Below are 24,581 nucleotides of genomic sequence, written 5' to 3'. Positions count from 1 at the left end.
TCAGCCCCGACTGGGCTAGGCGAGCTGGATGGCACTTCCAGAGACCACTTTCCTCTGTAGAACAGGTCCAAGTGCCGTGGACTCACAACTCGGAGCTGTGAGCACCGCAAATCACTTCACCAAGTAAACAGTCGTTGTGCAGCAGAAGACAGCAGAGCATAAATACTCAGACAACAGTGCTGAAGAATATCTTCTTTTATTCTCTAACAGCTACTGTAATATACACTATATACAAATGGAGATTCTCAGTCTTTTCCTAAGACACTGACTTGCTGACTCACTCACTCACTCGCTGGCTGACTCTCTCTCTCTGAGTCTCTCTCTCACACACAGTGAGTCTCACACTATCACACTGAGTGCTGGACTGCAACATGCAGATATAAGAACACGCCTCCTCCTCTCCTCAGAGTCAGGAGACTGATGAGGTGATTCTTGAGTATGGGAGGGGTGAAATCTCCTCAATACCAATACAGTGATACCTCAGGTTAAGTACTTAATTCGTTCCAGGTTCGTTCTTAACCTGAAACTGTTCTTAACCTGAAGCGCCACTTTAGCTATTGGGGCCTCCCGCTGCCATTGTGCCACCGGAGAACGATTTTTGTTCTCATCCTGAAGCAAAGTTCTTAACCTGAAGCACTATTTCTGGGTCAGCGGAGTCTATAACCTGAAGTGTATGTAACCTGAGGTACCACTGTATTGTGCTTAGCAGTAAACCCCATTGGGTTAAATGGGACTTACTCCAAGAAAGCATGCCTAGGATTGCAGCCTCCTCCCTTGTTAAGTGTGCTAAAGACAATACAATCCTGTACACGCCTCCTCAAACAGAAGTCCCACTCAGCTCGTTGAGGCTGGCTCTCATAGAAGGTGGTCTAGGATTTCAGACAGGGCAAATGTCATCTTTCCAATTTAGCCTTTATGGACATTACAAACATGCTCAGAAGTAACATCCCAAGCATTCCTTTATTGGAAAGAGGCTTGCAGGCTCTTGTAAGTTTTTCAGCCTTTGGTTTCTTTTTTAAATACTGCTCCTCTTTTATTCTGGCACTTTGTGCTCTCTCCCTCTTACCTGCTATCCTCACAAATGTAGATTAAGCATTTCAAAGCTTCAAATTTAAATAAGGAAACACAACAATGAAGCACACAGATAACTTTGCTATGTGTTTAAGATATACCTTTATTTATGTACAACAAAAGGAGGCACATTTAGGTAACTAAACTCAATCCTAAATACTGTGAAAAATGACTCTGCATGGCAGAGAATCTGTATGAAAATTTATGGTGGGTGTTAATTCAAGACAAGTTTAGACTGATGGTGAGGGTGGGTGTTCTGTATCCGTGCATATGTATATAAAATTTGGGTCAGTGTTCTTGTACAGTAGTGCAAACATAGATGGCAGCTTATTAGTCCAATGACTCAGAACCCACTCCAGCCAATTTACACTTCAATCTGAGATACGTTTACTTCTAAGGAACAAGCTCAGAATCATTGTGTTTGGCCTGAAGTTTGTAAAAGCACTAAATTGCCAAGTGGGCTACAGCAGCTTAGTCTCAATTCACCATTAATTCGAGTACACTAGCATTAATCAATTACAGGTGGGAATCTGGCCGTTTATGAATTGTATTTTATGCATAATGATTTGTGTGTCACTGCCAACTCTTGTGATTTGCTCTGAGATTCTAGTTTGTGATTCTATGTGATGCCCCATTCATATTTTGTTAGTATAAATCACTCAAAATAACTCAAAGGACATAAAATCAATGTATGTGAATCCGTGCAAAACACTGTATTATATTATAATGTTCCATGGATATAAGTGAAGCTTTCTTAACACATGCCTGCGCTAAGGAGAACAGTCTCCGTAGGAATGCCACGTCATGGCTTACTGATTCTGGAAGAACCACGTACTCATTTCAGGTGTGCAAAGGTAACAAACAGAAAGTCCGTCGTGGATCGGGACTTGGTAAGCATGTGCAAAGCAGTAATTTTCACCTGTGCCATACACTAAACCTAAAAGGTTTGACTAAATGTGATCTGTGAGGTGCTGCTAGCCAAAGAAGCATACCTGAAGTAAGAGGTCCTAGGGGAGGTGGTGGAGGAGTGCAATAATGCAATAACTGCTTTGCAAAGTCAGACGACATCAAAGATGCAATCCACTGTTACGCATACATCAATTTTGACTGAAATATGCTATCAGCTGCATCCGGAATACTGTTCCTAGAGATGTCTAGAGAACCAGTCAGTGTACAATGGTGCTATTACATCATGCCAGTTTTCAGCTGGGTTTCCTTACCAAAGCAGAAAAATACTCATTGACTCGAGCGATTCACAGGTGATTTCTCTATCTTATATTCTTGGAATTCCTTTTTGGAGCACAAAAATGAAGCTGCCACATATTTCAAATACAGTACCATGCACACCTAATTCGGATATGAAGCACTGAACTATCAGAAAACACCTACAAAAGCAGCCATCTTTCCATTTTGTTTGCAGAACAGCAAAAATCTCCCTTCAGCCCAAAATATACAAAAACCTCCTTCACCTCTAATTATTTTCTTTAAATATTAATTTATTCTGATATTTTCTCTTAAAAAAACACAGTCTGCATTGATTGTGATAATTCCCAGCCAGAGATGCAAAATAACTTGGGCTCCATCTGTTGCAATGAGGCAAGATAACAGAAACAAGAAACTGTAAATTCTATCTATTGATGCTGTGCTTTTCCTTGACCTTTATTTTAATAGCCCCACCATCACTTCGCTGATATCCCATAGTTTCCTTGCAACCAAATCATCCATGGCATTGGGCAACAGTTGTTCCTCCTTGCAGTTTCCAAAATATTTCCCAGATACACCCTCTACTTCGGGGGAGGAGGCCAGATAAATTGAAGTCTGGGCTCCTTCCAGAGGGGTTTTGAAGAAAGCCCAAGATACCAAATTGAAGAGGGGCTTGGCTAGCAAAGGGATATGTATATGTCTGCCTAGATTTGTTCTGACAATACCGGGATGTAGCACATTGACCGTGACCCCTGTGTTCTCTAAGCGGCGGGCCAATTCCCTAGTGAACAGTATGTTGGCCAATTTACTCCGACTATAAGCAAAGCTTTTATTGTAATTTAGCTCACTGTTCAAGTCATCAAAGTTGATCTCGCCGTATTTGTAAAGCTTGGAGGAAACCACCACAATCCTGCTGGGCGCAGAGCTTTTCAGAAGTCCAAGGAGGAGGTTTGTGAGCAAGAAGTGCCCCAAGTGGTTGACGCCAAACTGCATCTCAAAGCCGTCCTCGGTCTTCGTATAGGGACACTGGAATATCCCTGCGTTGTTGATCAGGACATCCAGCCTAGGCTCTTCCTTTATACAACAGAGGGGGAAAGTAGTCAGACATACTCATGTAATAATATTAAAATCATTCACCTTTAAAAAATAATAATAATAAAGATTAAAAAGTCTGATCCCTTAAAAGTGACAGCGTACCTGAAACCCTTTACAGTTGACCACTTCCAATGCTAGCAATACCTTTATTGATTTGGCCACACACCATTTTGATTTTCCGCTCACTCCAACCTGAACCTATTGACCTTTTTTTCCTGTCAATGTTTTTTCTCTTAAGGTTATTTGTTGGGAAGGGGCATATTAGTGGTGGATAGGCCCATGCTCTTTTCTCCCACTTTCTGCCACTCCTTTCTCTCTTCCCCCTCTCTCTGCCACCTCCTTTTCTCTTCTTTTTGTCACATGAAAAGTAGACCAAAGGCTGCGTGAAATTAGGCTGAGGGCAGCATGTGAGCCTAAGGCTACTAGTTGCCCACCCCCAATGTAGAGTTGGACCATTACTGGGTTCAAATTTCCTCTGTCATTAAACTCTCCCTGGGTGACTTTCTATGAGTCAATCATTCTCCCAGCTTAGCCGATGTCACAGGTTTGTGATACAAAAGAGGGGCATTTTGTCCCTCTCTGATATCTTTGTGGAAAGAAAAAATGCAATTAAAAACACTTTTCACAAGCAGCATGGCCTAACACATACAAGTTCCGCAACTCATCTCACTTTTAATAGCAATTAAATGTTATTGGAGAACACTCCAGCTGCTGAAACACAAGCCATTTACAGTGCAATGCTATTCATGTCTCCTCAGAACCTAATGAATTCAGTGGGGATTACTCCCCAGGTAAGCAGGGAAAGGACTGCAGTCTCATTCACTAATAATGTTTAGCTATACAGCAGCACTGTGCCAGGATTTTCAGGTCCATTATTTCAAAATATCATATCTCCAAAAACATATAAGAGTGCAAGCTCTTAAACTGGCTCATTTGGTGTGACCAGACACTCTTCTCATATTTAATCTCATATTTAATTGATCACTTATTGATTACTGGGTGAAAGGAGACTTACAGTAACATCCCAAGGAATGCAAAACAAATACAGCTTATGACTTTGTTGTTTCTGCTAAATTGTCACTGTTTTACTTTCTTTTGATGCTATTAATAGTTGCAAGGCAAGATTTGACATTGGAAGGTCAAATGCTCTTTTATGAATGATATTGCTGTATCTGTCCCCTTCAGATGTACTGGATTCTATTTTCCTATATATGTAACATACTCTTCTCGCTTTTGTGATAATAATTCTAAGATTTATTACTGACATGTCATTCTTCTTGGAAAAAGGATACTGTGTGTACTTCACAAAACAGGTTTGCATCTGATACAAGCAAGGCCAAAACCAGATCAACCAGCTCCTCTTCTCTATCCACCCTGCGGTTGTCTGTCTTTAAATCAATAGGATCAGGCTGTAACCGCCCTCATACTGGCTAGTCTGCATTTCAGATTCAGCAAAGATATATTCTCACTGCTAATGCTTATGGCGCAAAGAGAAAACCATTTTGTGCTGTGGCATTTGGGTAGATTGCTACATTAAGCAGCAACAACTACAGATGAAGGGAGCTACCAATAAAATCTTAGGCATACATTGGACAGCTCAAACTGGTAGAGCATGAGGCTCTTAATCTCAGGGTTGTGGATTTGAGCCACAAGTTAGGCAAAAGATCCCTGCGTTGCAGGGGGTTGGGCTAGATGACCCCTGCGGTCCCTTCTGACTCGACAATTGTTTTGAGTCTGTGGTCCTCTGAACGCTGGACCCCAAGACATGCATACTTAGAAGAAAGCCCCACTTATTTATTCTGAAATTCTATACCTCAGTCAGTCAGTTGGGATCAAAGGTGAAGGGTCTTTAGCTGCAGCCCAGCCAAATGGGTGGGAAGTAATAATAATAATAATAATAATAATAATGGCAGCTCTTTAGCTGCAGCCCATAATAATAATGGCGGCTCTTTAGCTGCAGCCCAGCCAGATGTGCAGGGTATAAATCATAATCATAGCTCTTTACCTGGAACCCAGCCAGATGGGCAGGGTATTATTAATAATAGTAAAGGTAATAATAATAATAATGGCAGCTCTTTAGCTGCAGCCCATAATAATAATGGTGGTTCTTTAGCTGCAGCCCAGCCAGATGTGCAGGGTATAAATCATAATCATAATCATAGCTCTTTACCTGGAACCCAGCCAGATGGGCAGGGTATTATTAATAATAGTAATAGTGGTAGCTCTTCAGGTGTATCCCAGTCAGATGGGCAGGGTATATAATAATAGTAAAAGTAATAGTAATAATAATGGCAGCTCTTTAGCTGCAGCCCAGCCAGATAGGCCGGGTATACATGTATAAATAAATGATATTAACAACAACAACAACAATAATAATAATAGCTCTTTACCTGCAGCCCAGCCAAATGGGCAAGGTATTAATAATAATATTAATAATGATGATGAGATGATTGCTCTTTAGCTGCAGCCCAGCCAGATGGGGCGGGTATGTATGTATGAATGATATTATTATTATTAATAATAATAATGACAGCTCTTTAGCTGCAGCCCAGCCAGACGGGCTTGTCTCTTTACCTGCAGCACCTGCTGGCAGAAGCGGCGCACGGAGGCCAGCGAGGCCAAGTCCAGCTGGCGCACCACCAGCTCCCCTCGGCCGCCTCCGCCTCGTTCCCGCGAGCTCAGGCCCATCTCGGCGCGCAGCTCCCGGGCCGCCTCCTCGGCGCGCGCCGGGTCCCGGCAGGCCATGATGACCCTCGCGCGGCGCCTCAGCAGCTCGGCCGCCGCTGCCCGGCCCAGGCCGCTGTTGGCGCCCGTGATGATCACCGTCTTGCCCTCCATCCGGCACAGGGCGGCGGCAGCGGCGGCCGTAGCGCTGCCTTTCCCCGCGGCGGCCGCCGCCGGCCAGAGGCGCCGGGCGAGGAGCAGCAGCCCTCCGCCCAGAGCAGCGGCCACAACCACCGCGGCGGCAGTGGCGGCCATCACCCTCGGAGCCCCGCCCCAGAACGTTGAGGGCGGAAGGGCCGAGCGACGCGCAACCCCGGAGCGGCGCGGCCCAATGCGCGCCGCTCGCGGACGCTCCTCAGCGCCGCGTTGCGGTCGGCCCTTCGCAAGGCATCCTGGGAGATGTAGTTCTCGAGGGCTCTGGAACTTGCAGCCTTTCTCAACCTGGGTCCCCAGATGTTTTTTTTTGGCCTACAACTCCCATCATCCCTGACCACTGGTCCTGTGAGCTAGGGATCATGGGAGTTGTAGGCCAAAAACATCTGCTTGAGAACCGCTGTAAGGAACGGCCGTCGCAGCACATGGTGCGCTAGGAAGCCCGTGCGACGCGTTTCTTTTTTTGTAAAATTTATTTATTTGGTTATTCAGATTAAAGTTTTACAATCGCATATCCAACTCGCAACATAAAAACAAGGTTCCAAAGAATCTCCTGGACTTCCCTCCTCCCCTTTGTGGGTCCCTATTGGTTTTTTTTGCTTACAGATGGCTATACCTGTCCTGTGGGGTAAATAACCGACTCTAGTTATTGCCATCCCTACCAAAAAGTGAGAAATTTAAACTAAGAAAATGTTTGTTTTTTAAATTATTTTTTAAAAAACCAAGCATAAACCTCCATACTGATCTGTAATATGGAGGGACAAATGAGCATTTTAGCAAAGCTTTAAATTACTGTTCATCAGCTGCTTTCTTTCTTTTAAACTGTAAAAAACAAGCAGACTTGAGTGTTTCAAAAATACCCATTTATTGCCATAGGAAAAAATTTAAGTGCATGGTAAAATAAATGGCAGCACCCCACTTACGGAACTCTCTTCCAGGGGATCAGAAGTCTTGAAGAGCAAATTAAGGATTTTTTGTTTGTTTGGGCAATTTTGGTTCTGAAAGACATATTATTGGAATTGTGTTGCTGTTGGACATTAAGCAAAATTGTATAATATACAATAATTGTGTAGTTTTAGCAATTTGGTTCTGCTTCGTGTTTTACACAGCTTTATGTTGTACAGCACAACTGGACACCTTCAGCTGCCCCAGTTGCAACTAAACATGTCTTTCCTGTATTGGTCTCTACAGCCACAGCTGGTGCTATGACCTTCCAGAAGTTTTACTTCACCTCGAAAAGCACACTCTTCCATTGTCTCCCGAGGCAGATGGATGCCAACAAAATTGTTAGCTGCCCTGGGCTCCTTGTGGAAGAAGGGTGTGGTTACAAACCTAATGAATCCATTTTAAACCAAGAGTGATATGAAAATAGAATCTGTGTTGTTGAGGGTCACAAGTCACATTCCTCCCTGCTCTGTCTTTCCATATCTAGCTATTTTTATTTTTATGCAATAGACCAGGAATAAGGTTTTCTAGATATTTATCTCCCTCTTACAGCACTGCACTCAAAAGTAGCATTAGCAACACTGTATTTTATATTTGTTATGCGAGCCACTTAGGTTTGTGTTAAGCAGAGAATAAATATTTTACATTAAAAACAAATATATACAAAGCAGCAGTGCCAGCGAGAATGTTGACTGCGTTCCAAAGGCGAAAAGATTTTCAACTTGCAAATGAAACCAACGTTGAACAAGGCGGGAAACTGATTGCTGTTGGACTTTGACCCAGCCAGCATGTCCAATGATATTATTAGTGATGGGAGTTGCAGACCAACTCTTGGCAGACCAAAAGGTTCTCCACCTGCTGCAATAGACTTTAAAAGGATTAGACTTACAAGGCCTTTCTCTAGATGCAAGATAGGAATGTCTGCTCCCCACAGGAAATAATGAGAAAAGATGAGAGTTTCATGCTCTTAACAGCATTTTGTGTGTGTCTATTTGGCAAATGTGAATGCAGTTCAGTGTTATTATCCCTATATTGTATGTGGTGTCGCGGCTGGACCATGAGAGGCCTGCACTGTAGCTTCCTGTTATCCCCACACTGCAAGGTGGGGAAGGATCCATTGGTCACGTTGCAGCTTCTGGTTAGAGGCTGATAAAAGCCAACCATAATGTAAAGGTAAAGGGACCCCAGTCACAGATGACTCTGGAGTTGCGACGCTCATCTCATCTTGCTTTATTGGCCGAGGGAGCCGGTGTACAGCTTCCGGGTCATGTGGCCAGAATGACTAAGCCGCTTCTGGCGAACCACAGCAGCGCACGGAAACACCGTTTACCTTCCCTCCGGAGCGGTACCTATTTATCTACTTGCACTTTGACGTGCTTTCGAACTGCCAGGTTGGCAGGAGCAGGGACTGAGCAACGGGAGCTCACCCCGTCGCGGGGATTCGAACCACCGACCTTCTGATTGGCAAGTCCTAGGCTCTGTGGTTTAACCCACAGCGCCACCCACGTCCCCATTCTTTCAATAGTGCAACTTAAAACATGAATATATTGATTACTTCTACGGGACAACCGTTCATGAATACGCCTTTAAAACACTCTTAAATAAATAGAAAAATGCTGATTAAGTCTCTAAAAGCCACTTTTATTAAACCAGACAAGTAGTTTGAAAAAGAGGGTATGTGTGTATCCTTATAAATCACAAGACATTTACTAATTGGTTTATACCATTTTCACAGAGCATAAACCATGTGACGCACTAGATAGAAGGCAGGGTCTGATCTACTGACTGCCATTAAGTTATATATACCACCACTTTGGTGTTTGTGGTAGGTGTCTGTGTGCATGATAATGCAGAACAGCTCAAGTTCTAGATAATGCACTGGGCCTGTATTCAGAATTACTAAATGAAAGGAGTGCTATTTGCATCCCATTCCAATCAATGGAAACCATTGATTGCATTTTACTGAATTGGATCCTGCAGTCTAGCTGCTGTGCAGGCAACAGACTGTCCAATAAAGCAGTAACACATACGAAACCCCATATTTCCATAGCTTGTGTGCAAAGTGTGCACTAGGCACTGGTTATTCGTCAAGACAGAGCAACGAATGCATGGCCTTCTGCTACGTTCATGGTTCTGTGGAGCAGAGGGAATGATTTAAGTATTACAGTGCTAATATTTCCCAGTAGCCAAAGAGCCCGAGTTAGAAAGGTCGACTAAAACCCAGTCTGTTTAGGAGTGTATATGCAAGTACTTCAACTTTTCCCAAAATATATATTTATAGCAAAAATATATATCTCCTCTAAAAATAGATCAGGAAACTGGAGGTCACACTTAAATATAAACCTTGATAAAAGTCCAAGAATGGAAATTTCAGACTCAACAGCACATTCAAGGCTAGGCTGAAAAAGCAACTTAATTTTTGGCAGGGCTGTCTTTCAGCTTGGACTTGTGGTACTTCTGCCCAATGCCGTATGGCACGTGAGCAGCAATCGTACCCAGCTGCCGCGCTCCCTCTATGTGAAACATCTGATCATCAAAGAAAATGTGAGGTCTGATTTTTGCCAGGACTGGTCCCTTAGGTGCCCCTGCGAGGAAGAGGGCTTCATCAATCTGCACGCCCCAGCTGCGGAGAGTCTTCAGCACTCGGGCCCCAGAACTGGCGGCGCTTCTGGCAGTCACCAGATACGTTCTGATTGGCGAATCTAGCCGTTCGTTCTTCGCGTAGAACTTCTTCTGGAGTCGTCCAAGGTCTTCCAGGAAACCTTTCAAAGGACCCTAAAGGCACAAAATATCAGAAACACATTTACCATATGGAGACTGGTGATTCAGAAGAGAACTATGAGGGTTGTAAAAAGCGTAAAGGACGAATAAAGGTTTTAGCTAGAGAAAAGGTGCGCAGGACATTGCTTTAGGCTAAGTTTGATCACTGGAGCATATATTATTATTATTATTATTATTATTATTATTATTATTATTACTATTACTATTTGTATACCGCCCTATACCAGCAGGTCTCCGGGCATACAACATAAAAATACAAAATACATAATCAAAATGAAAACAAAAACAAACCAATAACCCCCCCCCTAACTTTTTAAAAGGGCACTTGATGTCAATCATCTAGCTCAGCATTGACTAAACCAAGGTTTCCCAAACTTGGGTCTCCAGCTGTTTGTGGGCTAAAACTCGCATCCTCTCTAGCTAGCAGGACCACTGGTCAGGGATGATGGAAATTGTAGTCCAAAAACAGCTGGAGACCCAAGTTTGGGAAACCCTGGACCTGGGGGCAAGAAGCAGTAGGTTTAAACTACCAGCTGCAGTTTCCATTAAACATAAGAGAATGTTGGCTTCCTTCCTTGTCTTTCTTTTGGAGACTAAACATTTGGATGGTTCTACCAGGGTACCCGGGACGCAGGTGGCGCTGTGGGTTAAACCACTGAGCCTAGGACTTGCCAATCAGAAGGTCGGCAGTTCGAATCCCCACAACGGGGTGAGCTCCCGTTGCTCGCTCCCTGCTCCTGCCAACCTAGCAGTTCGAAAGCACGTCAAAGTGCAAGTAGATAAATAGGTACCGCTCCGGCGGGAAGGTAAACAGTGTTTCCGTGCGCTGCTCTGGTTCACCAGAAGCGGCTTAGTCATGCTGGCCACATGACCCAGAAGCTGTACGCCGGCTCCCTCGGCCAATAAAGCGAGATGAGCGCTGCAACCCCAGAGTCGGTCATGACTGGACCTAATGGTCAGGGGTCCCTTTACCTTTACCTTACCAGGGTACCCAACTTTATCAGGACAGAACGTTAAAGATTTATTGTTATTCTTTTAAAACAGAATCTGTTTGCGATCTAAGATTCTTTCACAGATCTTTCCAACGCTTGTTAAGGCTTCCAATAACTTAGGGGGTAAAATTATAGCAAACGTTGACCACCATACCTGTGCCAGAGGTTTGTTCTCATTTAGTTGCTCATGCTCAAAAAACCTATCCAGGCCATGTTCTTTCACAATTATTTCAGACTCGTCAGAAAACAGAACGGCGTCTCCATCGAAGGCTACTCGGAGTTGCTTGTCATCGTAAGGGACGTTTTTATTCCCGGTGAACAATGTGGCTGCAGCAATTCCTGTGGAAATATTTCAGAAGTCGTTAGGTCTGTATCTGTATCTCGTGTAAGTTGAAGGCCATTGTTGTAAGAGCATAATAAAGGATCACACCTTGGTGGTAAACATAGGGGTTCGTGTGCTTGATGCAGTAAACATTTTCTGGCTAAACCACTGCCTTTCTAGAGTAACTACGGCTGCAGTCCTAAACACACTAGGAAATAACCCCCACTGAATGCAAAAATGCATCCGATTGTGCTGCAAGGATGCAATCATTTGCACAATTGCTTTGGAGCAAGTCCCAGGCTGGACACAAATTCAGACTGCATTTTTATGTCAACTGAGTTTGCTCACTAGGAGGCCATACTTTCATCATTTATAATTAGGACTCATATGTAACTGAAAAACTTCCATTTTCTCAAACTCAATGGCATTGGCCCAATGAAATGGACCATCTTACTATTATATTTCTTCATTTCTACAGACATCTGGAGAATACTTTGGATGAAAGCCCAGAAGCACATTCTTGTACTGATATACTTGAAATCTGTACTAAGTGTAAGGCAACTGCGTTCTACCACGCTGCATGTCCTGGGGCTCAAAATTCAGGGTGTTCCTGCCGGTCCAAAAAGACTGGTGACCCTTGGGCTAGTGTATGACTGAAGCAAGCAAAGAACTTGTCCACACCTTCTTCTATGGCTTCTTGAACTTTTTCAGAGTCAGCAGAAAGGTACAGATTCGTAAGGTACGCTTTTAGGTACCCGATGGGAGACTTCCCTCCAGTCATGCAGAACCTTTCAATTAGCAGACCTGGAATAGATAAGAATTTTTATTTTTTAAAAAGAATCATTTGATGCACAAGATACACAGGTTTTCTTGCAATACGATCACGTGGCAGCTGTGTTCTCCTTTGAGAGGCATGTAGGGAGCTGGTTTAAATGGGAGAGGTGAGAGATGCTTCCAATCCGATGTTAATTTCTCTGGTCTCTACATGAGAATCTGAAAGAGATCTGCCACACCATCATACAGGAGAGCAGCATCACAGTTATGGACTTGGCCTCCTGGAATTTGGTTGCAACCTGCTACATACAGTTAGTTACAATTTAATAATTACACGGGACAAGTATTTGATTTGGTCTTGGCCACGGAGGACATTTAGCTTCTCCCCAAACAATAAATTTGGGAACAGACGGCTACATCATTATGGTGATCAGGCAGGGATTGTGGTATCCCACCTGACAACAACTCCTACCACCATGTTCCTTAGGCTGCTCTTTTCCACCATCCCCTAAACTCTAGATTAGTGAAAGTCACACGTAAGTGAAAATCAGATGCTGCACACAAAACCCTCAGAAAGGCCAGTCAAAACCCAATTACCTGGTCACCCCAGTTCAGCCAATAGACAGTGTTGATGGGACTTGTATTCCACCAACATCTGGAAGGGCCACAGGTCCCCCAACCCAGCCCTAGCTAGTTCGTCCCAACTCTACAGTCCCACCATTGTGATTTTTATGTCGCTCAATTCCTCCTTGCCATTTTCAATCTATGTCCTCTGTGCTCCTCCCCTGACTTGGCAGTCCTTCGTTCACAGGTTTCAGTTGCATCGCTCCCCAAATCCAGCCCATTTTTCAAGGCCAGGGATAGGGACACAGCAGATGCGACAAGATGGGAAAGCACAACATCATCTTGGAGAGGAGGAGATATGGAGCGAGGGTGAAACCATGTTGCTTTTCAGCCAGGTTGCCAGATGTCCAACAACATTAATCTGTGGGACATTCGGAGCCAGTTATGACAGCTTCTTATATCTGGGAAGTAAATCTTGCCAGGCATAACTCAAGTAATTCTTTCAGATATCTCTTTAATCTAGGGCTACCCTAGCCTCTGTTGGGTTCCAGAAATCCCACAGGATTCTGCACAGAGGTGCGGGAGGAAACTCAGCCTTCTCTTGAGTTGTGCTGAGGAGGCACAACAGTGAGACACGTGACAGAGTGACGGGGAAGTAGCAGCACAGCCAGATGGGCAGGAACTCAGGCCTCCAGACTCACCGTAATGGTTAATGCTGTTGATAAGTCTCACCCCGACTTGAGCATGGTTATTAGTCATGAGCACAATATCAAACAGCTCTTCATCGTCTGGATACAGCTCACGGAGTCGGGCGTTCACCAGCTCAACTGCCTGTGAATGGGCAAACATAGAGGAGTTCATGCGTTAGCTCAATTTTAGCTGTTTTCATCAGATCTTCTGACCAGGACATGTGGGAAGCCATCGAGAAAAAGAATGCACTTGCCAGCTGAACTTCCATAATGGGCTCTATTAATAAGTGGGCCTGCTAATTTTTGATGCAAAAGGAACAAACCCACAATCTAACATTTATGGAAGAAAGTGTGCTTTACAGTTTTCAATTTGGGCACTACGATTATCAGTTGATTGTAAGGTTAGCTGTATATACCCAAAGCTGTTCAGCTTGGCATCCATTTTTTTCAGGGGTGGGTGGGGAGAAGAGAAAGGAAATCCTTTCCAATTACTGAGCAGAATGTAGTAGACACCACTGCATACAAAAATGAAAGCAATGAAGAAAACGGAAGTGTTTACACACTGCAGAAAATGCTGCCAGTCTTGCTTTCAAAAGAGTTAGGAATGATGATGATGATAATTTATTACTTATACCCCCACGCATCTGGCTGGGTTTTTCCAGCAACTCTGGGTGGCTTCCAATAGAATAATAATAATAATAATAATAAAGCAATAAAACATTAAATCTTAAAAAGCTTCCCTATACAGGGCTGCCTTCAGATGTCTTCTAAAGGTTACATAGTTACCCATCTCCTTGACATCTGATGGGCGGGTGTTCCACAGGGTGGGCACCACTTCCAGAAGGTTCCTTGTAACCTCACTCCTTGCAGTGACGGAACCACCAGAAGGCCCTCAGAGTTGGACCTTCAGATATACTGGGCAGAGGTCGTTTAGGGCTTTAAAGGTCAGTACCAACACTTTGAATTGTGCTTGGAAATGTACTGGGAGTCAATGTAGGTCTTTCAGGACCAGTGCCACATTCTGGATTAGTTGCAGTTTCCAAGTCACCTTCAAAGGTAGCCCCACGTAGAGCACATTGCAGTAGTCCAAATGGGAGATAACGAGAGCATGCACCACTCTGGCGAGACATTCTGAGGGCAGGTAGGGTCTCAGAATATAGGAAGTTGCCTGATAATGGTGTGACACCATCTGTCCCTCTAGCTGCATAGTGTCTACACGGGCCACGCAGCAGCTCTTAGGTGTTTCAGATGGGAGACATTTCCAGCTCTGCTGAGAGAGGCTGGAGACAGACGTTGGCTACATGCAGAGCCGATGCTCTAGCAGAGCTCAAAATCTTCCATGTTGCTTTTGCCCATTGTGCGCTAAGCTACTTTGAAAACACAGATCTTTATCCCAGTCTCAACAGAATGACCTATTGTAAACTGGATCGTCTCTACTTTTCACTTGGTCTCTCTTAGGATTACGAGGCACAATGGGAATCAATTGTCTCCCTCAACATTCACTCTCAGTTTTTGGTGCGCTCATTTAGCACTCCCAGCCCCTCAGGAAAAAGTGGCCTGGAACCCCCAAACATCATTTTGTGTGTGTGTGTTTTCAAGGAACCACCACCAGAGAAACCAAGAGGCCATCTTTTCTATTTGCTCTAACTCTGAAAGTCTGTGTGTTTATCTGGCAGCAGGATTATGTAACATGCAGCAGGATTATTGCATTTGGGCAGAGGCAGGGAAAGGAGAGGAAAACCGGGTGGCGGGGAGGGAGAATTGCAGCTCTGGGATGCAGAGAATGATTATATATATATATATCCCCTACAGAACTGGACTGCTTGAGAGGAAGAGCTGGTTTACCTTCACCAAGGCAAAAGCTGGGCCGGGCTTCAGGGTGACGTTCTCGTTCGCCTGCTGGTACTCCACATACTTTTCCACGCCTTGCTCTTCGTAGATTTTCCTCTCTTCCACCATATCAAAGAGAGCCCGGGAGGAAACAGCGATGGTGATGGCGTTTTGGGGTTTGGGCTGCAGGGGGGAAAATAATGATGATGATAACATTATTGAGGAGACAGCCCTATGGGGGAAGAGAGTGTGTGTGCCACGGATGCAGCTAGGATTTAAATTAGGAGGGGGGCAGGCTTTAAGTGGGGAGGCAGAACCTCTCTTAGTTATTTTTATATATTTACTTGATTTAGGGGGCCAGCTGTTCCCTGCCTGCCCCCGGCTACGCCCATGGTGTGTGTGTGTATGTGTGTGTGAGAGAGATGGGGAGATCAGGAAGGGTACGAGCGCGCGGGGAGGGCTGGGGGCGCATGAGAAAGAGAGATGGAGGTCAGTCTGAATTGTTTTTACAGAGAAAACCAGCGAGGGGCGTGTAACCACTTGGGGCGAGGAGCAGCGGTACAAGGAAGAAAGGGACAGCCATTTAGTGGTAGGGGGAAGGAAGGATTCGCTTGCGCCATTACGCAGCCTCTCCAAGGAAGCTAGTTGATGTTGCTGTTACCCTTTGCGCGCTTCCTTGGACCCCAGAGGGCGGGATCTCTTACTCCCGAGTAAAACAACCAACAACAAACCCCGTGGCCTTGCACTGCCCCCTTTTTTTTTTCAACTCACGGGCCGGGGTCTCTTAGTGGAGGCGAGGCTTTCGTAGGCAGCCTTGGCCGCTTCCCAGTCTTGCTCGGCGACGGCCACTTCCTCCTCGGAGAGAAGCTCCATTTTGCAGCCGCGCTGCTCGTCTTCTTTGTCCGGGTTGCAGCCGCTCATCCTCCGGCCTGGAGTCGCTGGCTGGGGCTCGACGGCGCGCAGCCGGCCGAAAGGGCACCCGCAAGGGGAGGGAAGCTTCGCAGAGCGCCAGGCACCCCTCGGACGCCCCGGCAACTGCTCCGGCTCGAGGGGGAAAGAAAGGGCATGCCCAGCCCTGCCTCGGGCCCCGTCGTTTCCCGTCTTCTCGGCACGCCCGTCCGCGCCTCTCTCCGACACACCCTTTGCCCCCAGGCACAGGGCGGGGAAGTCGGGAGGAGGAAGCCGGGCTGCGCCTCGGAGCGCCGGTGCCTTTTCGCTCAGGCGAGAGGAGGAAGCGCCGTCGAACCGGTCGGGCGGCGATCCTGCGCGCAAAGAGGCGCGCCTTTCCTGGGTTGCAGTGGACGTTTAGGCGCGCTTAACTCCGCAGGGTTGCGTTAAGGGGGACTCGCATCCCACGGCTAGGATCCGGCTGGATATCACGCACAGTAACAATAATGATATAATAATAATTTATTGCTTATATGCCACCCATCTGACCGGCTTGCCCCAGCCACTCTGGGCTTCTCCCAACAAAAAATAAATAGTAAAAACACAATGCAACATCACACTACTAAGAACTTTCCTGTACACAGGGCTGCCTTTGGGTGCCTTTTAAAAATCACAAAATGTCATCTGCTGGGAGGGCGGGACAATATTAGAATTGTAGAATTGTTGAGTTGGAAGGGAACCCAAGGGTCATCTAGTCCAACCCCATGAAATGCAAAAAAACTCAGCTAAAGCATCCATGCCAGATGGCCATCCAACCTCTGATTTAAAACCTCCAAGGAAGGAGAGCCCACCACTTCCTGAGGGAGACGGTTCCACTGCCGAACAGCTCTTACTGTCAGAAAGTTTTTCTCCTTTCTTGTCACTCACATTCATTCATTCATTTATTCATTCATCCCCTGCCTTTTGGCCCGGCCAGGGTTCACTACACTCATCCACATTCCATACTAAGCGTCCCCACAGCAAAACCTTGCAGAATGCAAGTCCTCCTGCCATGCACATAACCATCTGTCATAATTATGGGATTTTTGCTAATGATCAATAAAGACTGTTATCTGATTTGTGAATTTGACTGTTAGTACTCACAGAAGAAACCTTTGACGGGACCTAAGAATTGATCCATACTTTTACATGTTTGCTGTGCACATGTCATGAAATGTGAAGTCGTGACAAATCTTTGTAGAAACTGCATTTGTCGGTAAGCTCTGAATGTTTACAACGGTATGTCACCATCGTTTTGTTATTTATATGCTGGCATTAAAAACTTTCCTGAACAGGGCTGCCTCCAGATGTCTTCTAAAAGTCAAATAGTTGTTTATCTGTTTGACAGCTGATGAGAGGGCTTTCCACAGGGATGGTGCCACTACCGAGAAGGCCCTCTGCCTGGTTCCCTGTAGTTTCACCTCTCACAGTGAGGGAACCACCAGAAGGCCCTCAGAGCTGGACCCCAGTGTCCAGGCTGAACAATGGGGGTGGAGACTTCCTACACTTCTAAGAAATTAACTCTGGTGAGCACCAGTGTGTAAGTGGCAAAATCTCTTCCCTTGTAAATTATGAAGTTGCATTTTGAGCTTCCAAAAAATCACACCCATGTTTTAGTTTCAATGCCGACCCATCCATGCTGAGCATAACCAGAGAAATGTCATGATATATGCTGTAATCGTGTGCAGACTTACTATCTGGTAGGTCCCATTGAATTCAGTGGGACTTACTTCCAAGCAAATGTGCTTAGGGATTGTGCTGTAGGTTTTTGAAAAGTGTGTTGCACTCAGGATAGGCTTTAATGCTTTCTATTCATTTTATTCTCTGTTGATAGTCTTAGCACACAGTCTTTTTCAAACTGGCGCAGGATTTTTGCAAGATTAGTACCACCATCTGTGGTGGAAAATTAAGATTTATTTTTTATGTTGGCCTTTCAAACCTTTTCAGACTAATTCATGAGCAGGAGAGGGGCATTTCCTGAGTGTTTTTAACGTGATGTATTCTCTCCAATCCAGCTACCTTCTCTGATTACAAGAGTGGTTCATTTCCCCTCATTATTCTCAGTCTTAATGCAGTTAGTGATTTCAGGCTGGCCACAATAACTGATTTGATAAATCAATCCACCGTTTTAGTTGTATGCAGCCTTTTATTCACTGCACAGGCCTTTCCAGATAATTAGTGCAATGAGGCCACAGTTGTTGTTGATTTATTGCAGACAGTCTACACGTCCTCCCTACATATTTGTTGCAGGGATATAATGTTCCTGAACATTTGAACCACGGTGTTTTGTCACTTGCAAACTTTAGTTTCCATGTAGGTGTGACGTGGCACCCCCATGGCTGCAGTGGGCCCCATCAGGCATCCCTGTGGCTGTGATGGGCCTCGCGGCCTCCTCCCAGCATGTGACGTCATACATGTGTGCCGTGTGTGTGTTGTCACATGTGCAATGGGTCCCCCCAAAGTTGGGCGGAAGCCGGATGTGGGATTTGAAACACAAGAGCAGTCAAGTACAACATCCCTAAAATGGACATAAAAGGGGATGTCTGGACCAGTCAGTCGGAACTTCCTGTTTCTCATAGGCTGGGACAGACTTCCTCTGCATGTGACTAGAGGTGGGCATGACCTTACCTGCCCAGGTAACAATAGAGCAGGACTGGTCAGCCATCTCTCTATCTTTCTGACCACTGTATCCTCTCCTGCATCCCTGAACATTCCCACACTGGTGCTGACGATTCAAAGAAACAAAACAGCTGAGGGCTAGTGAGCATAACATCTCATCCTGGTAGATCTTGCCCCAATGAGGCATCTGCGAGAAACGAAGGTCCCTGGCTTCTTGCAGTTCCCTCAGCTGCCTTTTACCCTGGGTCCATCCCAAGCAATCTGAGACTTCAGCAGAGCGTCTGTCTGGTTCCACCCTCTTCATACCTCTTCTGGTTCTGGGAGACCAGTGGGGAGGGGATCTGGATGCCAACATTATCCTGTTGGAAGGAAGGAGGGAAAGAAGGAATTTGACTATCCCTTTTGCCCTATAAAGACCCCTGGACGGTTAAGTTCAGTCAAAGGTGACTGGGGTTGCGGTGCTCATCTCGCTTCAGGCTGAGGGAGCTGGCGTTTGTCAACAGACAGCTTTCCGGGTCCTGTGGCCAGCATGAGTAATGTTCTGGTGCAATGGAACATTGATGGAAATGAGAGCACATGGAAACGCCGTTTACCTTCCTGCCACAGCGGTACCTATTTATCTACTTGCACTGGCATGCTTTCAAACTGCTAGATCGGCAGAAGCTGGGACAGAGCAATGGGAGCTCACCCTGTTGCGGGGATTCGAACCACCGACCATCTGGTCGGCAAGCCCAAGAGGCTCAGTGGTTTAGACCAGAATGCCACCCGTGTCCTGTAACAACCCTACTTACAGTAGCATCTGATCAGGGAAGGAGTGCGTGCAAATTATCTTTATCCAGTGGTTTGAAACTTGAACTTCACTACTGCTATGTCACCCTTTCTGCTATTTGAGCAATGTGGCTGAGTCTGAGGTGTGGCCAGGTAGCTCAATTCCTCTGTTATCACATTTGCCTGTAGCTGCCATGATGACTCCATGGTAGTTTCTATAGGTTGTGGTGGCATTTGAGTTCTTCCTCTCTTCCAATTTACCTTTGATATATATATATATATATATATATATATATATATATATATATATAGGCTTCCAGTTTTGTTCCTGCCAAATGAGATGAGGAAGCGAGAAATAGATAGTTGTCATTTTAGTTTAACCATTACTGTTTTTATTCCTAGTATATCCTCTCAACATTTAATAATTCTCACTTCAGTGGTTTCAAGCACTTACAGTGTGAACTGCATGGTCCAACTTTTCATTGACGCTGAATTATCCACATACCTAAACATCCTTTAAGAAATTAGCACACACAGATGTGACATTCACTATCCAACATAAACATATATAATTTTAAGTAAGTGACATCAGCCAAATAAAATGGTTATGATTGAGTGCGGGTGATTATTTGTTTTGAAGAGTAAATAGATGACAGAATAAAACCATTACTGGGAGAGGCCAGGATTATATCTGCACTTTATAAAATAGAGGGGGAGGAAGTTATGTTAATAAATATAAAAACATGTGTGCATATTTCAGTGCTTTACACAGTGTATAAAACCAGGGGACACTTTTTGCTCAGTACAAAAAATGTGAATTTATTGCAGTTCTAAATGCATTTAATCCATGCTGAAATTCTTTCCTAATGTGTGGGACATTAATATTCTGAAGGACAGTTACTACTCACAGACCACTTAATATAGATTAGTTTCCTCATGTCACACTTTGAACAATTCTTTTAGATAACCATTTGCCGGCTCTCTTTGGGAATACACAATTCCTTCCAAGTGTGGAGTTTGGCAGCGTTGTCTCTCTCTCAAACTTAAATTTCTTGGGTCTATGCAGGTGTGTAGCCTAGCACTCTGGTAAATGTTGAGTCCTAATTTGCAAAAGGCTGCTGTGCAAGTACAACCCTAGGCATAGTGACTTGGAAGCAAGCCTTGTTGCGTTCCCTGGGATTTACTCCTGCATAATTACGAGAGCAGAAGACGGGTCCTACTGGATGGAACCATCAATCAATCCATCTAGATCAGGGATGAGGGATCTGCAGTCCTCCAGATGGTATTGGACTACAACTCCCATCATCCCTGACCACTGGCCATGCTGCCAGGGGGCTGATGAGAGCTGGAGCTCAACATCTGAAGGGTCCAATCCTCATCTAGGTACCATCCTGTTTTTTTACAGTTGCCAAGAAGATGCCTGTGGAAAGATCACAAGCAAGCCTTGAAGGCAACAGCCCTCTCCCACTATTCCTGGCAGCAAAGAGAGTCTATAAACTGTTGTTAGCCATGACGATAACCATCTTCCTCCATTCATTTGTCTAATCAGCCTTTAAAACACCACCATCTGGGGGGCTGCACGACTGTGGTACCTATTGAAACCCTGTTAGACTGCAATCACTAAAGAGAAAACCCTATTGTACTGTGAAAACTGCATCTTGCATCACATTTTAATCTGGTGGTATGTGTGTTCCAGCAGGATAATGATGTCTCTGTAAAGATGTTCAAGAACTGCCAAACTGCCAGTGTTTGGCCTGATTCTGATGGTGCGTGCCAACAAATCTCCAATCTCTGGTCCCACTTAGTTGGCCAATGTGTATATCTTCCTTTCTTTTCTAACTGCTCCAAGGCGGCTGAAGTGGGAGGCAGCAGCTGCATGGATTCTAACAGCTGAGTCCAGTTGACCTTCGAAACTGATAAGCATGGGAAATGTAAGGAGGTATTAAAGAGAAGATAGTACTTATATTTTCAGGAAACTCTCTCCAGCCTTGAGCCAAGGGGAAAACTCTTTATCAGAAAGGGGAACCTTCTTGTGAACAATTTGCCAAAGCAAATCTCCTTTGATGAAAACGAATTGCAAAACGCATTCCTTTCCATTTAATTCCTTGACAACCTAGTACTTCAAATATGTCAAAACCCACAGTTCAGCTCATGTAATATTCCAGGCATCTTTATTCGATTCCATGGGTTTCATATGGTCCATGTCAAACATGAGTCTATACAATATTCCCAGTCTGCAAATGCTGTCACACTCACGTTTTAAGTCATGTAAATAGTTCTGATTTTTAACCTTTTAACACCCTTTGCTTTCATTTTGCAACTTTCAGAAGGATGGTTTGCCTCAGACGGGACACATGGAATCTACCAGCAAATCCCTTGTCTTCTAAGAAAGGAATTCTAGTCCCAGTTGCTCTGCCATTAATAACATCCTACCCTGATCTCTCCTTTTATTACGGTATTTTTATTGTATGTATGGCAACTAGGACAGTTACAGTCCAAATGATATGCATTTTTACTTAGGAAAATTCCCACTGAGTTTGATGGGGCTAAGGTTGCAATCCTATACTCATTGATCTGAAAATAAGCATTCCCTCAACCAATAGGACCTTCCTCCGAGTAGACCAGTCTAGAATGGGCAGGAGCAGAGGCACCAGCTTCTCTAGAGGGAAGGGGGTCCCGATACAACGTTGCGCAACGTCCTGACGCCATGTGCATGATGTCACGAGAAGCCAGGGGGCGGAGCCAAGCACCCTCCGCAAACTGAGGGGGCTCCTCCAAAAATATATTAGTTAATATACTAGTACCTAGACTAGTTATTGCCCAGCGATGGACGCAAACCTCTAATATACCAATAGAGATTTAGGATAATAACATCTGGAGTATTGCTCAATCGGAACGCCTCACATACCATCGCCGACTTATCAAGGACATCTTCCAAAAAGATACCTTTGATACAATCTGGTCTCCCTTTTTCTCTTTTATTGAAGAAGTACAGGATATTTTAATGCCAACATCATCACAGAGGTGACTGTGGAGGGGGTCTATTAATTGAAAATGCTGTATTGTAACTTTTGAATAACCGTTTTATTTTGTTTTTTTTAAACCACTGGCTTTTGTGCGACTGGAATGTATCCTACTTTAGAAAGGTGAGAGACACATCCATTGGCTTTGGCCACACCCACTTTTGGCTATGGTCCATGAAGGTGGTCCATGAAGAAATTCAACTTTTGAGTTGAAGCAGTTTCCCACCAACCCTCTCTACCAGAAAGTAACTTATGGGACTTATTTCTGAGTGGCACTGTTACTGCCAAGAAAGCCCTAATGGGTTTAACAAATGAATTCATTGTTTAATGGGAGGAAGGCCATTTTAATTTGTGAATGCAATTTTTTAATTGCTGGGGCTGCAATTTATGGTTGCACGTTTATATCTTTAAGCATGCTTTGCTTCTGGTGTGTTACTGTAGCAGGGGATGAAAAAGAAAATATTAAAAACAACTTTCCCTTCCAATAATGGCTGCTAGTATTTGTTTAGAAAAGCATAAATCACCCAACTCCATTTCAATATGTCAAAAAGGCATCCGTGTTGAGGTTTTGGCAATTTATAAATTCGTTTTAGTATACAATGTTAAAAGGAAGAGATTTAATCCGTTTTAAAAGTCAGGAAACGGAATGTAATGTGCCAAACTAGTGCACAACATACTTTAGTAAATATCTCCTGGCCAGATTCCTCAATGATCAAAAAGTGATTAGTGCTAGGACAGTGGTTGATGTCACTATTTTCCTTTGGAAGCGAGCCCTGCATACTTTGCCATCTTGAACAACTTCATGTTAGTTTATTTGCATTATCAGGATAGTGACAATGTCATGGAAGAGCACCTTTGAAAGCCGGACTCTCTGCTTCTATCATATGCATTCTACTGTTCTTTCATTAAACATGTCTTCATCTCCGGAAAGCCAAATTCTTACAATAATAAATCAGAGACACCTAGAGGCTTTGCCAAGTAAAATATCTACAGTTTCTGGCAATTATGTAATTTCCAGATTTGCTACAATGGCTATTGCTGATAAGTCAATCGTCATAAAAAGAAAAGTTCCAGACCAATCTTTATTAGTACGTCCTTCACTGATGTATGTAAAACAATCTCTCTGTTCTCCCTTCTTTTGGGGTGGGGGAAAAGAGCATAATTGCAGCTTTCTCCCTCTTTTGAGTGACTCTTCATCATAACAGTTTATATCTGGAAAATATCACAGAAAATGTGAAAAGGGGGTAAGTTTAAACCAAGAAATCAGGCCCCGCTGTTATTAATAGAATGGCTCAAAAATATTTCCCATGATGTGTTTGTAATAGTTCTGCCTTGTAATAAAACTCAGCAGTGATATATTTCTCCCATTCGCGAGTTGATTTTGCATTATGAGGCCAGACAAAAGCAATTTGTAATAAGGTCCCTGATCCAATGCCTGTACATGCAAAAGGGCTCAAAGGACTCCCTGCTCATTTAAAAGCTCTTTAAAATGATTAATGGCTAAATGCATTGCAAATTATCAAGTGCTTTACACAGACAAAATGGGGAGCTTTTTTTTGGAACTTTACAAGAAAATTTCCTCTCTCGGTAACTGAGTGTAAAGTATTGCCCAGAGGAAGCAATTGCAGAATGAGTGGAGCAAAAGAGAATTTGTTTTAAAATGAATTCTAACTTTGTTCTATTCATCTTGCTACTGCCTACTTTGGTGATAGCTTAAACTTGGCCACTCAGAGAAGAAAGATACTAAAATCCTTTTTTTGTTTGTTTGTTTGCTTAATTTAAGGGACGCGGGTGGCGCTGTGGGAAAAAGCCTCAGCACCTAGGGCTTGCCGATCGAAAGGTCGGCGGTTCGAATCCCCGTGGCGGGGTGCGCTCCCGTTGTTCGGTCCCAGCGCCTGCCAACCTAGCAGTTCGAAAGCACTCCCGGGTGCAAGTAGATAAATAGGGACCGCTTACTAGCGGGAAGGTAAATGGCGTTTCCGTGTGCGGCTCTGGCGAGCCAGAGCAGCGATGTCATGCTGGCCACGTGACCCGGAAGTGTCTCCGGACAGCGCTGGCCCCCGGCCTCTTGAGTGAGATGGGCGCACAACCCTAGAGTCTG

The 24,581-nt window shown here is 44.5% G+C and overlaps 2 protein-coding genes across 2 annotated transcripts; both read right to left on the bottom strand.

The window, feature by feature from the left end:
- Window positions 1–1,158: 1,158 nt before the first annotated feature.
- Window positions 1,159–6,376, bottom strand: LOC310673353 (retinol dehydrogenase 14-like). The gene is made up of 2 exons (XM_083431785.1): window positions 5,944–6,376; window positions 1,159–3,348 (listed from the first exon to the last, which is right to left on the bottom strand). Exons 1-2 carry the CDS (start codon window positions 6,346–6,348, stop codon window positions 2,731–2,733), a joined length of 1,023 nt encoding a protein of 340 aa, XP_083287911.1. The 5' UTR covers window positions 6,349–6,376; the 3' UTR covers window positions 1,159–2,730.
- A 2,435-nt stretch (window positions 6,377–8,811) lies between these two features.
- LOC310673341 (cytosolic 5'-nucleotidase 1B-like) lies at window positions 8,812–16,474 on the bottom strand. The gene is made up of 6 exons (XM_083431746.1): window positions 15,915–16,474; window positions 15,159–15,326; window positions 13,326–13,455; window positions 11,968–12,090; window positions 11,119–11,303; window positions 8,812–9,966 (listed from the first exon to the last, which is right to left on the bottom strand). The coding sequence occupies exons 1-6, from the start codon at window positions 16,062–16,064 to the stop codon at window positions 9,604–9,606; spliced, it is 1,119 nt and encodes a 372-aa protein (XP_083287872.1). The 5' UTR covers window positions 16,065–16,474; the 3' UTR covers window positions 8,812–9,603.
- Between the last annotated feature and the right edge of the window lie 8,107 nt (window positions 16,475–24,581).

Source organism: Podarcis tiliguerta (assembly GCF_965153285.1).
Source record: "Podarcis tiliguerta genome assembly, chromosome: 3".
In the NCBI taxonomy this organism is placed as follows: domain Eukaryota; kingdom Metazoa; phylum Chordata; class Lepidosauria; order Squamata; family Lacertidae; genus Podarcis; species Podarcis tiliguerta.
The sequence above is the reverse complement of the archived record's forward strand: the minus strand, read 5'-3'. Positions and strand labels throughout refer to the sequence as shown.